Raw genomic sequence first — 12,897 nt, 5'->3', positions numbered from 1 at the left:
ACCATGTCTCCCTAACTTCTGTTTTATTTATCAAATCACCACCTTTACCATTATGTCTTATTTTCTCTAGCACCAAAAAAATCAACTGATGTTCATTACTCTTCTGTATATGTTGAGAAAGTGCATTTGTTGAAACTACTAATCGAATATCATTGAGGTGGCGTAAATATCCTTTCCTTAAGGAGGCTATTGGTTTTGCCAATGTAGAAGCTCAGGCAGGAATCACATATGACTGCATAAATAACATCCTTTGTGTTGCAGTCCACATACATCCTCAGCTTATAAGTTCTTTTTGTAATAGAATGTGTGAAACAATTACTAGTGTTGCTGTATGAACAAGCTTTACACTTTCTACACGGGAAGGTTCCCATCTTATTCACAGATGGACCTCTCCCAGGACTCACTTTGTAACACAAAAGTCTCCTCAAATTATGTTTATTCTTAAATGTAAATCTAGGAGTGTCTCTAACAATATTTGTTAATCCTTCGTCCATCGTTAAGAATCTTCCAATTCTTTTTAATAACCTCACAGACAGATGAAATATCATTACTGTGGGTAAGTATACATCTCAGATCTTCCTGCTTCCTCTGATATTTATTCTGTCCATTAGTACCAGTTAGTTCTCCTTCAGAAAAAGATGGTTCTTCAACCACACTTTGAGAGAAATAAGGTCTCTCCTTCTCTCTGTCCTTGCAGTCTAGTCGTCTCCCGTTGTACTTCATATGCTCTATAGCCACGTGCCAATACAATATGCTTAAGCTGCTAAGATTCATTATGACAGGTAGTGTTATTCACAGAAAGCCTTGATGTACACAAAACCTGTCCTTTGACCACGTGAGGGGTATACATGGGGTGGTGAATACTAGTCCTACGTAGATTCCCCCAACATTCTTTCCTATGCATTCTAGTGTTGAAATAACCATTATCATCTTTCAGAACAGTAACATCAAGGAAGTCAATCTCCTTAATTGAACTTTGGACCTCAAACTCCAAAAACAAGGTGGTATCACTTAAGTATTCTACAAACCTCAAGAGGTCATCTTCATTACCACTCCATAGGAAAAAACACATCATCAACAAATGTTCGGTAGAAGATTATATTCTCCCACCATGCATTATATAGATTGAAGACATATTCTTTTTCCCAGTTTGCCATAACCAGGTTGGAGTAGCTGTTGGCACAAGAAGTGCCCATCGGTTCCCCCCATTTTTGCCAATAGTATTCGGTTTCATACATAAAGATGTTTTTTTCTATAACCAAACTCAACAGTAAACATACTTGTGATACCACTGATCTTTCTAGTGTTCCATCCTTCATCAAGAAATCACCTACAGAATTCAGTCCATACTCATTAGGAATTACTGTGAACAAACTCTTAACATCCATAGTTGCCATCATTATATTCCTCTTATCACTTATAGTTTCAACACACTCATTCAACACTACCAAAAATGATGGAGTGTCTCTGAGTACAGTGGTCACACTTGCTAAAACCTTTTTCAGTTGACATTCTACATATATAGATAGATGCTGGTTCCATCAACCATCCCCCACCTGCTACAATAGGTCGCAGCGGGGGTTCCTCAAAATTCTTATGTATTTTTGGCAATCCATGGATTACAGGAAAAATAGGATGCTGAACATATAAATAATCATGTAGTTTTTCTGTCATAGTTCTCATAATGCAGCAATCATGTAAAGTATCCTTAACCCCTTGTATAATCCTCTGTACTTCCCATTTGGGTATCTTCAAGTATTTTCTTTTATCACTGAGCATCTCAGACATTTTATTGCCATAGCTACGAGTTTCCATAATAACAATTGCCCCTCCCTTATCAGCTGGTCTGATAACCAGGTCACTATTCCTTTGGAGCTCATACAAAGTTTTTACTTCGGTCTCATTTAAATTACAAAAAATATTTAATATTCTTGTCATTTTTATCTTTCCGTAGGTTTGCTACTTCCATTTCACATAGCCGTGTAAATATTTCAGCTGCTGGATGTGGTGGAGGAATAAGTGTGGTAGGTTTTCTAAATTTATTGCAGCTCCTATCTTCACCATTGCCAAAAATGTTTTTCAAACAGACATTTCTACCAAAACATTTGATGTCAAAAATAAATTCACTCAGTTTTGATTGGAGTGCTGGGATAAATGTAACACCTCTATTTAATAATGAAGTCTGTGCTTCATCCAAATAAAATTAGATTCACTAATAAAGACTCATTTTCCACAATCAAGTTGTTATTCTTAGTCTCTGCTGTTGAAACGCAAACTCATCAAGAAAAAAAATGTTAAAAGTAGAAAATTTGTTTTAATGAATTAATAACTGACAAATCCATTAGGATTATGAAACTCGATGGGGTTGGGATAGTTGTGATGGATTTTATGGAATATGTATCAAGGATGGACATTTTATTGGATGATATTTCTTGTTACACTAGAGTTTCTAGAAATGAGGTGTTTATTGCATATCGAAAGATTGATTTAATGTTGGATGACTTGATATTTCAATTGATTTGAACTTATATGATTTTTTTAAAAAGTTAAAATCCCATTATACTGGCTATCTCTGGAATTCCTACAATACACAAAGATATGACCAACCCACTATTCTGTCCCATTGTATCAGCTTTAGGTTCCAAGACAGAATCATTAGCTAAATTTATTGATGTTCACCTGAAACACTTTTTGAAGGATATTCCCCCCATCTTAACTGATTCATGGCATTATTTTTCTGAGGTTACCAATATACGTGAAGGATTTATTAAATATTTAAATTTGACTATTGATTTTTTAAAATTCACTTGCATGGTATTCGCCCACAAAATAAATTATTTAGACTTCTTGTGATACAAAAATGAAGATGAGCAGCCTTTCTGCTCGACTGTATATATGAAACCTATCTTCTCAAATTTCTATGTACACTTTACTATAAAACCATCTTGGATGGCAAAAGGCCAATGTGGTAAAAGGCCAATTTATTAGAATTTCTAGGCTAGTGAGTAATGGCAATTTATTTTATAATGAAATGGATAGAGGTACTAAGATGTTTTTGGACAGGTGTTACTCCCTAGATATGCTGAGTTGCTTAGCTAAGGAGGTCACTAAAAGAAAGACTATGAATTTGAAATAGTTGTTGAAAGACGTTTTTTACAGGACCAGTTTATAAGACACACAGCTTGGGCACTTTTTATCAGGCCATGATTATACCCAATACAAGCAATAACTATAGGAAATGTATTCAGGACACAACTAAACACTGAAACAATATACCGCATAATGACAAAAACAGTCCATTATTAGGTGACAGACTAATTTACTCACAAAGGAAAGGGATTAACTTGAAAAATGTGTTTGAGAAATCTGGTAGAAGGCCGAGTTATAGATCAAAGAAAGAAAAGAAAACGGCAAAATGCAGCTGTTGTAAATACTGCCATTACATTTGGGAAGCGCCTTATGTGGTAGTTCCATGTTATTAGAGATATATACCCTGTCCAGAATGCTGTAATTTTTAAAGTGAGGGGGGAAGTTTATTTAGCTAGTTGTTCATCCTGTTTTGCATTCTATGATGGGAAAACTGAAAGGCAATTATGTGTACGTATTTATGAACACTTTAGAGATATCAAAAACAAAGACATGGATAATGCTTTGTATAAGCATTCCCAGTCATGTAGAAGTTTTAGAAGATTTTCGTACTGGAGAGAGGCCGCAAGTCACCTAGAGGTGGATACAATACACGCACTCTCAACTACAAAGAACTTAGATAGCAGTTGTTGTTGAATGCTACATTGTCCCCGGTCTCAATGAGACTGTTTCACTAAAGGGTACTCTATACATGAGAGCAGCCAAATTATTAAATACATGTTTTTTTATGAATCTATTTATACATGTGTATTTATGTGTGTATATTTATTTACATTGGTACACATATATTAGTTATAAGCAGGGAATGGGTATGTTTGATATAGCTGTTCAAGGACTATTTTTATATTTATTCACTTATACAGGATGTACCTATGATTGGGTTGAATTTTTAACATTTTTCTTGATGAGTTTTTACTGAAGGTACTCACTTGTATGTATTTATTCATTTTATTTTCTTGTTTATTCAAAAATTATTTATGTTTAGGTTATCAATGAATTATTTACATTTCTTAATGAGTGTTTTTAAAGAGTGTTTTGGGTGAATATTTTTGCATTCTCATACATTTGGCAATTTATATGTATACAAAGTTTTATGATGGAACACACAATTGCTGTATTTATATTTTTATTTACTAAAGGATTATTTTGTACATTGCTTTTTACACTTTGAGCAAACAAAAGCAAAATCGTACAGAGACACAGCTGAAGAAAGCCTAGATAAAAACGAATACAACTTAATGAGGAAGTAAGCACTTTCACAATTGTGACGTTGCTTCATCAGACATAACATCAAGAAACACAAAAAAGGTTTAAATAATGCAATGCTCTACAATGATTATTCAATTAACCAATCTACTTAAAGGAAAGAGCACAAAAAGGAAAGTACATAAAACCATAAGGCAAACTAATACAAAAGTTCACCTCCTACGTTTTCTAGTCTTTAAAATAGGTTCCAAAGAAATAAAAACATTTAGTCCACAACCTGTGTACACCAAGTTTAAGAATCCAACAAAGCTCAACTATTTCAGTTTTATTAACTAAGTCTGTCATCCTATCCTAACATCCTCATAAACAACCTCAAAAATCTGAAATAAAAAAATCTGTTCTTCTTCTTCATTTTTAATACGTTTCGCCAATGCACTGTAATCTAATCCTCTACAGGCACAATAATTATGGTACCTAACTCGTTCTCTTAACCGCCTACTAGTTTTCCCACATAGAAAACAAAACATTTCTTACAGTGGGCAAGATATATCAGGTTCTTACTGTTGCAATCTGTTGCCGTTCTCACATAAAACACCTGATCATTATCAGGATGTTTAAAATTCAATGATTCATCTATATAAACATAAAAGGGACATGCATTACATCTTTTGGTGCCAAATGATATCACCAATACTACTCTCCCTTGGGTAGCATAACTTTCTTTTTAAATTTTTTTTATTCTTATGACAAAAGTTTGGTTCATTCACTTGTAAAATACACCAGTTTTGTCAACAATATCCTTGACCATATTGACATCACTGCTATAGGTCAAAGTCATTGCTTCTAAATCTACTGTCTTGATTACTGCAGGGGGAAGAAAAATAAGGTTTTGCCTTAGTAGCTCTATTTCTAATTGCTAAAGAACATGCCCCCTCAACCTTAGAAATCTCTTACCCCCTATTTACAAAATCTTCCTTCATCAGATCCAAACCCTTCTCAAACTAATGGGGTTCCAAAGATAGATGCGAGGTCTGCATAGCTTGTCCCTTCACCACATTGGATAATACTTCTTAGGGTGCATGCCATGTCTATGTAAATATGAAGGACAATAGCATTCTTTCCTATACAGCCTAGTCAACAACTGACTATCCAATCCCCTGCTTATCTCTACATCTAGGAAATCAATCTTAGAAGTGGAATGTTTGATCGAAAAATTAAGAAATCCACTACTGTTGTTTGGCTTGTCAAAAAAAATAGTCAAGCTGCTGAACATGACCTCTCCATAGTAGAAAAAGTGTCAACAAACCAATAAAAATGTATATCCTGCCCTAGCAAACCAAGTATGTTGGTATTCTCCCATTCAGCCATCACCAGGTTGGCGTAGCTATTGGCAAAACATGTGCCCATAGCTACACCCGAAATCTGCCAATAATAGATGTTATCAGAAATGAAAATATTACACTCAAGCACAATCTCTAAAAGAAAACACACAAACTCTGTATGTTGCAAGGTATACTCACTATTCTTCATTAAGTAGGTCTTAACCATTTCAATACCATCCTGGTTAGGGATGAAGGTGAACAGAGAAGTTACTCCAAGCGTAACCAATAACTTTATATCATTAATGGGAATATGCCTCATAGATGAATATAAATCATGCAGAAATTGCTTGGTATCTTGTAAGACCATGGGACACTTATCCAAAACCAGCTTCAGTTGTTTTTCTATGTAAATAGATAACGGCTCCTTGAGCCAACCTGACCCTGACACAATGAGTCTAAAGGAAGGAGTCAATGGAATTTTTGGATCTTCAGAAGTCCATATAAATGAGGCACTAAGGGATGTTCCACTGAAAAATACTGGAGTACTTTGACCTGGATGTTATACAAGCCTGTTGCCTTTGTAGATGCTAGGTTATGAAGAAGTCTATGCGTAACTGCACTCAATGAAAGCACTTAACCCAGTGTCCTTTTATATTTTATTTTTATTTGATCTTGTGAATGTAGTGAACATTACGTTTTGTTTTATTAAACATTGACAAATGGAGAAAATGACATTTTGGAATTCTTTTGGACATACCACTATACCTCATGTTGGTTTAATGTTTTTTCCCGAAGGTGTTGCTGCTTGAAACACTCATCCTGACTTCTTTTTCTTTTTCTGTCAGAGTTGTCAATCAATTGACTTGAACCCATCTAGTTTATGTCTGGTTACTTTTTGATGAATGCTAATCATATGTTGTTATGGGATTCTCTGAATCTGTTATTAAATATAAAATGGATAAACCGCTGACATGTAGAAGGGTAGTTTGAAAGGTTTAATGCTTTACTTGCAGAAATATGAAGAAATGTAAAATGAAATGTTCCAGTTTTGTCTACTATGGACAAATGCACAAATACCTAAGGCAATAAAAACAATACTGCAAATCCCCTGCCAAGGAACAGTAAACGAGAATGCATTTAATATGGGCAAACAAACAAACAATCCTGGGAGAAGTGTGAAAGAACAACTGAAACAAAACAAAAAAAGACTTGTATGTGTTCTAGTGAAGTCTGTCTATTGTATGATGAAAGTGCATAGCATAATAAAATTAAAGTATTCCAGTGAATTATCTATAAAGGAGTATTTTTTTGCTTAATATGGGCATTTAAGGATACTACAAGAAACAATTATAAGATACAAACTAAATTAAAGTAATAAAAAATAAACAAACAACCAAACAAGCACAGATGACAGCAACAATTACTCTAGATGCAAGAATTTGGTGGAGCAATGCAAACAAAAAAGTTGAATAATTTGTGTATTCATTTTATGTTTCCAAAGAGCAGTGTAATTTGGATTCATGCACTATAGCACTAGTTTCAGACGAGCAGCAAGGTACAGTTAAGTTATCTAGAATAGTTAAACCTCATTATTAATTAGTAATGACATATCTTAGTCTGCCAAATTATTGGGCTAGTTTTTATCAAAGGGGTTTGTACCCTTTTGACATGTAAACTGCAATGGAAATTTTTACCAGAAAACTTTATTTGAGCTCTGTCTTTGTCAGGGATTGACAATACTTCTTGAAATGTTAAAATAATGTATGGTACTGATAAAAAATTAATAATTCATTCTACCAAATAACTTCTAATATTTTAAAAGTGTTTTTCTATAAGCATGGATTCTATAATACTGTGTTGTCAGTAAAAATAAAATTAATTTATATGTTACCTTGTGCCTGCAAAATTAATATATACTCAGTTCTTACATTTTAATAACATATATCTAGAGGGTAAAAACAGCCCTTTCAGATGCTGTTATTCAGCTTGAAAGGACACCATTCCTGACCATTTTACTGTCCAAATACAGCATATATCTTACTAGCCATCCTTAATCTCCACTCTTACTTTCTAATCTCTTTTACACTCATTCCAGTCTCACAATCTCAAGCTCTTCCTTAGTTCCTCTTCCCAAATGTTAATCTTTTTAAAGAATTGAATTAAGGACCTAGTCTATGGTAACTAATGCTATCTAAAGGAAATGCTGAACTGCATGCATTATTAATACTGCATCACCTGCACAGCAGTTTAATCCTGTCTTGTGTGTACAGGTAATCAGGTAGTTTATATTATGTAGCTCTGTACTGTAATAGGACTTTCTTCTTAGCTGGAACTTTACTCCCAGATTGTGCTTACTGATAACTATAGTACACTTCTGGGTACTATTTGTGTATTTTATACTACGACTATCTCATACACCTTAGAGACGAATGAATTGCAAGCCATTATTTACTTAAATCATACAATAAATTAATAATTTTATACTTTCAACACTTGCAGACAAACAGATTACAACAGATACAAGTCCTGAAGCCAGATCCAACAACACTGAAACTCCATATAAACTAATGTCATTACTGACCATCTGATATTAACAGAATAATATGACAAAAAACAAAGCTACTTTGGAATGATGAGATGCCATGGTTAGCAACCCAGAATCTGAAACTATTTCTTTATTTCTTACCATCACTGTGATACCCAGAGACCGGTATTTCATCTCCTTTTCCTGGTTTAATACGTTCTTCAATTCGCCGTGGACGGCTGCCATTCTTCTTTCGGTCACTCAGGGATCCTTTTTTAGTGTCCTGGTAATGATTTGACTCACTATCTGTAAGATGCCCTGTGAAAAGCAAAAACTATATTTAAGTGGTCCAGTTTGCTAACTTATTTTTGTCATTTTTTTCCCTTTCCTTATAGAGAAACTTTTCAACTTCTTTTTAACTCATTTAATCATCATTTCCTATTTCCAGGATGTCCTTTAAGATATGCACATCCCTGATGCTCTTCCTGAACTCCTTGTGTGTTGCTTTCTGACCAGTCTGCAGGAAACTCGCACAGTACAAGTGACCTAGCTATCATTTCTATAATGGCACAGATTTATGGTCTGTGGCACATGTCATTATCTAGCCCAGTCTCCAATAGCTGACAAAAAGCTGTGGGGTCCACTCAGAAGGCAGCCTGGATTGGGCACAGGAAGTGCCAGCGTGATATTCCCCAGATGGTGTCGGCTTTTCTTCCTTATCTGGTTCACTGGCAATGCACATATTTTCAGTCATTTAGTTAGGATTTACACCTTATGATGACTATCTATGCTTCAGTATCAATACACAAAATACTTTTCATCAGTTGACTTCAAAGAGGTGTTCCCCATATCTAAACTGGGGACATTGAGCACATAGCCCAAAGCATGATATCAAGTACCTTGCTTCTCGTTAGCAAATTCAAGTATGGTTACCCCAATCCCTACATTCCTACAATGTCAAGTCATGTGCCAGCTTCTTTTTTATCCATGCTTTTTTCTCTTCTTATTCTTCTCTTCTGATTCACCAAACTCTGTCACTCCACTATCCACACCCACATGTCTCAAATTACTACAGCAGCACACAGTTGCCCAGGTTTACAGCCTCATACGTCTTATAAAGTCTGTAACTTACTTTTTTGCTGAAGCTTGGCTTCCCACAGTTAAGCAATAATGTATGACAGTGTGTGTGCCATTGTGCAACATCCCTGTTAGGGCGTGTGAAGCAGGTTGTTTTAGCTTCTCAGGTGTGATGACATTATTTAGTAACACGTGACCTTGAAGTGCCTTATTGGTATTATACAGTGCTTTGTTTTTAATAAATATGCCTTTTCTTTGGCTGATCTTGATACACAGAATATTGTGCAATATCAACAAACTGTCTGTTGCTTCATACTTAGGTTGCTTAAAGTTAAGCAATGGCACAATCTGAGGTCTACTGCTCTCTTCTCCAAGTTTGTAATGATATTAATTAAGTCTTAGGTCAGCAGCTAAAAGATCTGACATTTACCTAGTTGATGTGGCAGTTCTAATGGTCAGATACAGTGTAAATATCTGTGAAACACAAGAAGACAGTGCACAATCATTGTGGGAAGTAGGGAATGCATGGTTATGGTCAAAAAGAGGAAAAAGACTGAGCAGTCATGCCAATTGTTAGAAAACAGCAAGAAAGAATGCACAGTAAGAAGCACTAATAAAAAAGAAAAAAATGGAAAATACATTATCCCTACTTATAGACAGTTATTAAGAGTGCACTGTAGACAATATGTACAGTTTGGAGTCTTCACCACGCTAACAGTACAAAAAGGATAGACATAGTTTAGAGGAAGGCAAAAATCTGCAAAGCAGGCCATATAAGGGGAAAGTAAAAAAAGTTTAGCATATATACACTTGATGAAAGGGGCACAGGCAGGACAAAGTGGGAACTTTTCAGCATGCCAGGGAGTCTAAGAGATTTCAAATGTGACAATCTTTATTTAAAAATATGTATGCGATTGAGAGGACAAAACTTAAGAATGCAATGTTGTTGGCATAGGGGAGATACTAGTAAGAAGTACTTTACTGAAGAGACACTGATGATTTGAACATCAATCCTGAGGAAGTAAGCTGGTCAAAAACAGTAAGCACATTAAAGAATGCATAGGACAGGTTTAAGACCATCCATAGGAAGCCTCAGGCTGGGTGGAGGATTGAAGCTACTACAATGGCACTTGCAGCTTATCCAATAAACAATGGGCTAAAGAGGTGAGACATGCAACTTACCTGCTTGTTTTGGTATCAGAGTATATAATTCTCTGTAAACATGTTTATCTCTACTTTCTGACTCATCCTGCAGCATCTGTTGTATTGCACTGCCTGATGATCTGTTGCACTGTACTGCCTGATGAGCCACATTGCTTTTAAGGAATGGCGCTTTATAAGTGTATGGTTGACATTACTTCAATTCTAATTGTAGCCAGTATTGTCATTTTAAATTGGTAAGGAGGTTCGAATAGCATCATATTATCATGTAGTAAAGATTTGGGGATGAATTAGAACTGTTCTGGAGCTTAATCAAAAGGCTGTAGTTTGTTTAGAGTGTATCCATAGCTCTCAACCTTCTAGCTCCAAAATGGGGAAGACTACCTCTCATAATGGTAAACAAATGAACAAAATGAGGAACAATTACTAGCAACTAAAACTATGAGGCTCACAGGGTGGTTAATGTGTCCTGTTTTATACTTATAAAATTTATTTTTTATGAATTAGCATGATTCAGTTCTACTTATGATGGACAGCAGTTAAAAATAAAACTAACTGTAAATGTGTCACGGATGTTTTCAATGTGGAACTTTGAGGAACATGGACTTTTCTAAGACCCAAAATGAGGAATGCCCCTTGTAATGAGGTACACTTTAGTGGTATGAGTGTGTCTACCTATCATTTGAAGTTTAACAGATCAAATCTGTGGCGTTTTGAAACAGGTGGAGGGAAGCAATCCAGCCTACTTTCATAATGGTGCCTTTGTTCAAGTTAATTACAATTTTCACGTGTCTCTTCAACACATTTAGCTACATGGCTGTTTGTGATACTTGCACATGCTATGACACTTCAGCTTGATTAACATGATTTTCTGTAGACATGACAATCTGTAGAGTACAGATCACTGACACTGATTTTAGCAAACATCCAATGTGTGTGTTAGTAGCAGCTACTCTGTTGTATGTGTTATATTAAATTAAACAATAAAAGTAATGTGTAATGTATCTTGGTCTCCCTCTAAAAAAGAACTTTTGTGACCCAGTAAGACCGACATGATTTTCAAAGAAATGAAAACAATGTAAAATAAAGTATTATAGGCCAGGCTAAATTCAAATGCAGAAATCAATACTACACTGTTTGGGTTATTATTTAAGATAAATAATGGTCTGCAAACAATGCATGTCTTGGGTACAAAAGATAATGTTATTAAAAGGTACAAGTATTTAGCTATTTTAGGCATCAGATGTGACATGCTACTTGACAGTAAGAGAAACTCTGCAGTACTGGTCTGGTTTAGTTGATTAAGTTTGCCTGCTAGTACCAGTTGCTTGACATAGCACAATGGCTTCACAGCAAGCTTGTTTGACTGAAGATAAGTGTAAATCACAACATGAACCTGTAGTTCTGTCATCTTGGTCACAGGCATGAGCACCACTGTACCATATCTATAGCATGTGACCTGTGACCTATGTTATTCAGCTGTATATAGTAAGCTACACATATGCTATACAATACAGAGGGTAGCTGAGGTGGTGGAGCTAATCTATACGCCTTTTGTCCTCAGGGGTCTCCACTCCTTCTATGGCCATCATTTGTTAAGTGAAATGTATTCTTCACGAAGACAAGCTAAAAAGGGCTGCAGAGGACTGTGAACAACAAACTTCACTTCTCATGCTTTGTCTAAGTGCAAATAAGAAGGAGGTATTGCATGCTAAATCATCTACTGGACTGAGAGCTATCCTGTCTGATTATCTAGATCATAAAGCCCTGCAGGGCTTCGAAAAGGTTTCCTAGTTATCCTGATCCTCTTGCAGGGTGTTGTTGCAATATAGGTTGATTTATTACAAGCATGTCCATCCATCTTCAACCCCTTTTTCCCAATTTTGTATATATCACCAATTCATAGTCTGATGATACTGCTGGCTCACATTTTCAAGCCTTCAAGCTCATGAATTGGATGATTTCTTTATGTGATCTTTTAGGCAACACCAGTCTTGAGATGGGATGTGCTTCTCTAATATCTCAGTCTAACCTGTTACTTAAAGATGCTCCTGTTGTAGAACTTAGTCAGCCATGAATTCTCTCTACCAAAAGGTTCTCATCACACTTGCCCAGTCACAAAAGCTTGTAAATTATATATCACAACAGCTTGTAAATCACAGCTCAAGTGCATGAGCGAGCGCACGCACACATGCACACGTAAATCACAGCTCAAGTGCACGAGCGAGCGAGCGAGTGCACACACACACACACACACACACACACACACACACACACACACACACACACACACACACACACACTTGGGAAGCATTTACTTAAGTTATTTACAAATTAGTGTGACAAAAATATTAAACAATTTTTGTAGAGAAGCAAGCTCTCTTGCATACTGCACTTTGGACAAAGAGTGATCATTCACGGGTAATGTACCATCTCTAAGGTACAGGATCCCCCAGAGCT

The 12,897-nt window shown here is 35.7% G+C and overlaps 1 protein-coding gene across 1 annotated transcript in view; it reads right to left on the bottom strand.

The window, feature by feature from the left end:
- The window catches only part of USP54 (ubiquitin specific peptidase 54), a 1,304,502-nt gene that overhangs the window by 541,391 nt on the left and 750,214 nt on the right, over positions 1-12,897 (bottom strand). The window contains exon 13 of the mRNA XM_044056203.1: positions 8,362-8,517. Within this exon, the coding sequence (XP_043912138.1) occupies positions 8,362-8,517 (156 nt within the window). The remainder of the gene's footprint in view (positions 1-8,361; positions 8,518-12,897) is intronic.

Source organism: Protopterus annectens, chromosome 14.part0, assembly GCF_019279795.1.
Source record: "Protopterus annectens isolate FY-2018-M chromosome 14.part0, PAN1.0, whole genome shotgun sequence".
Lineage (NCBI taxonomy): Eukaryota > Metazoa > Chordata > Ceratodontiformes > Protopteridae > Protopterus > Protopterus annectens.
Note: the sequence above shows the minus strand (reverse complement) of the source record. Positions and strands in the feature narration are given on the sequence as shown.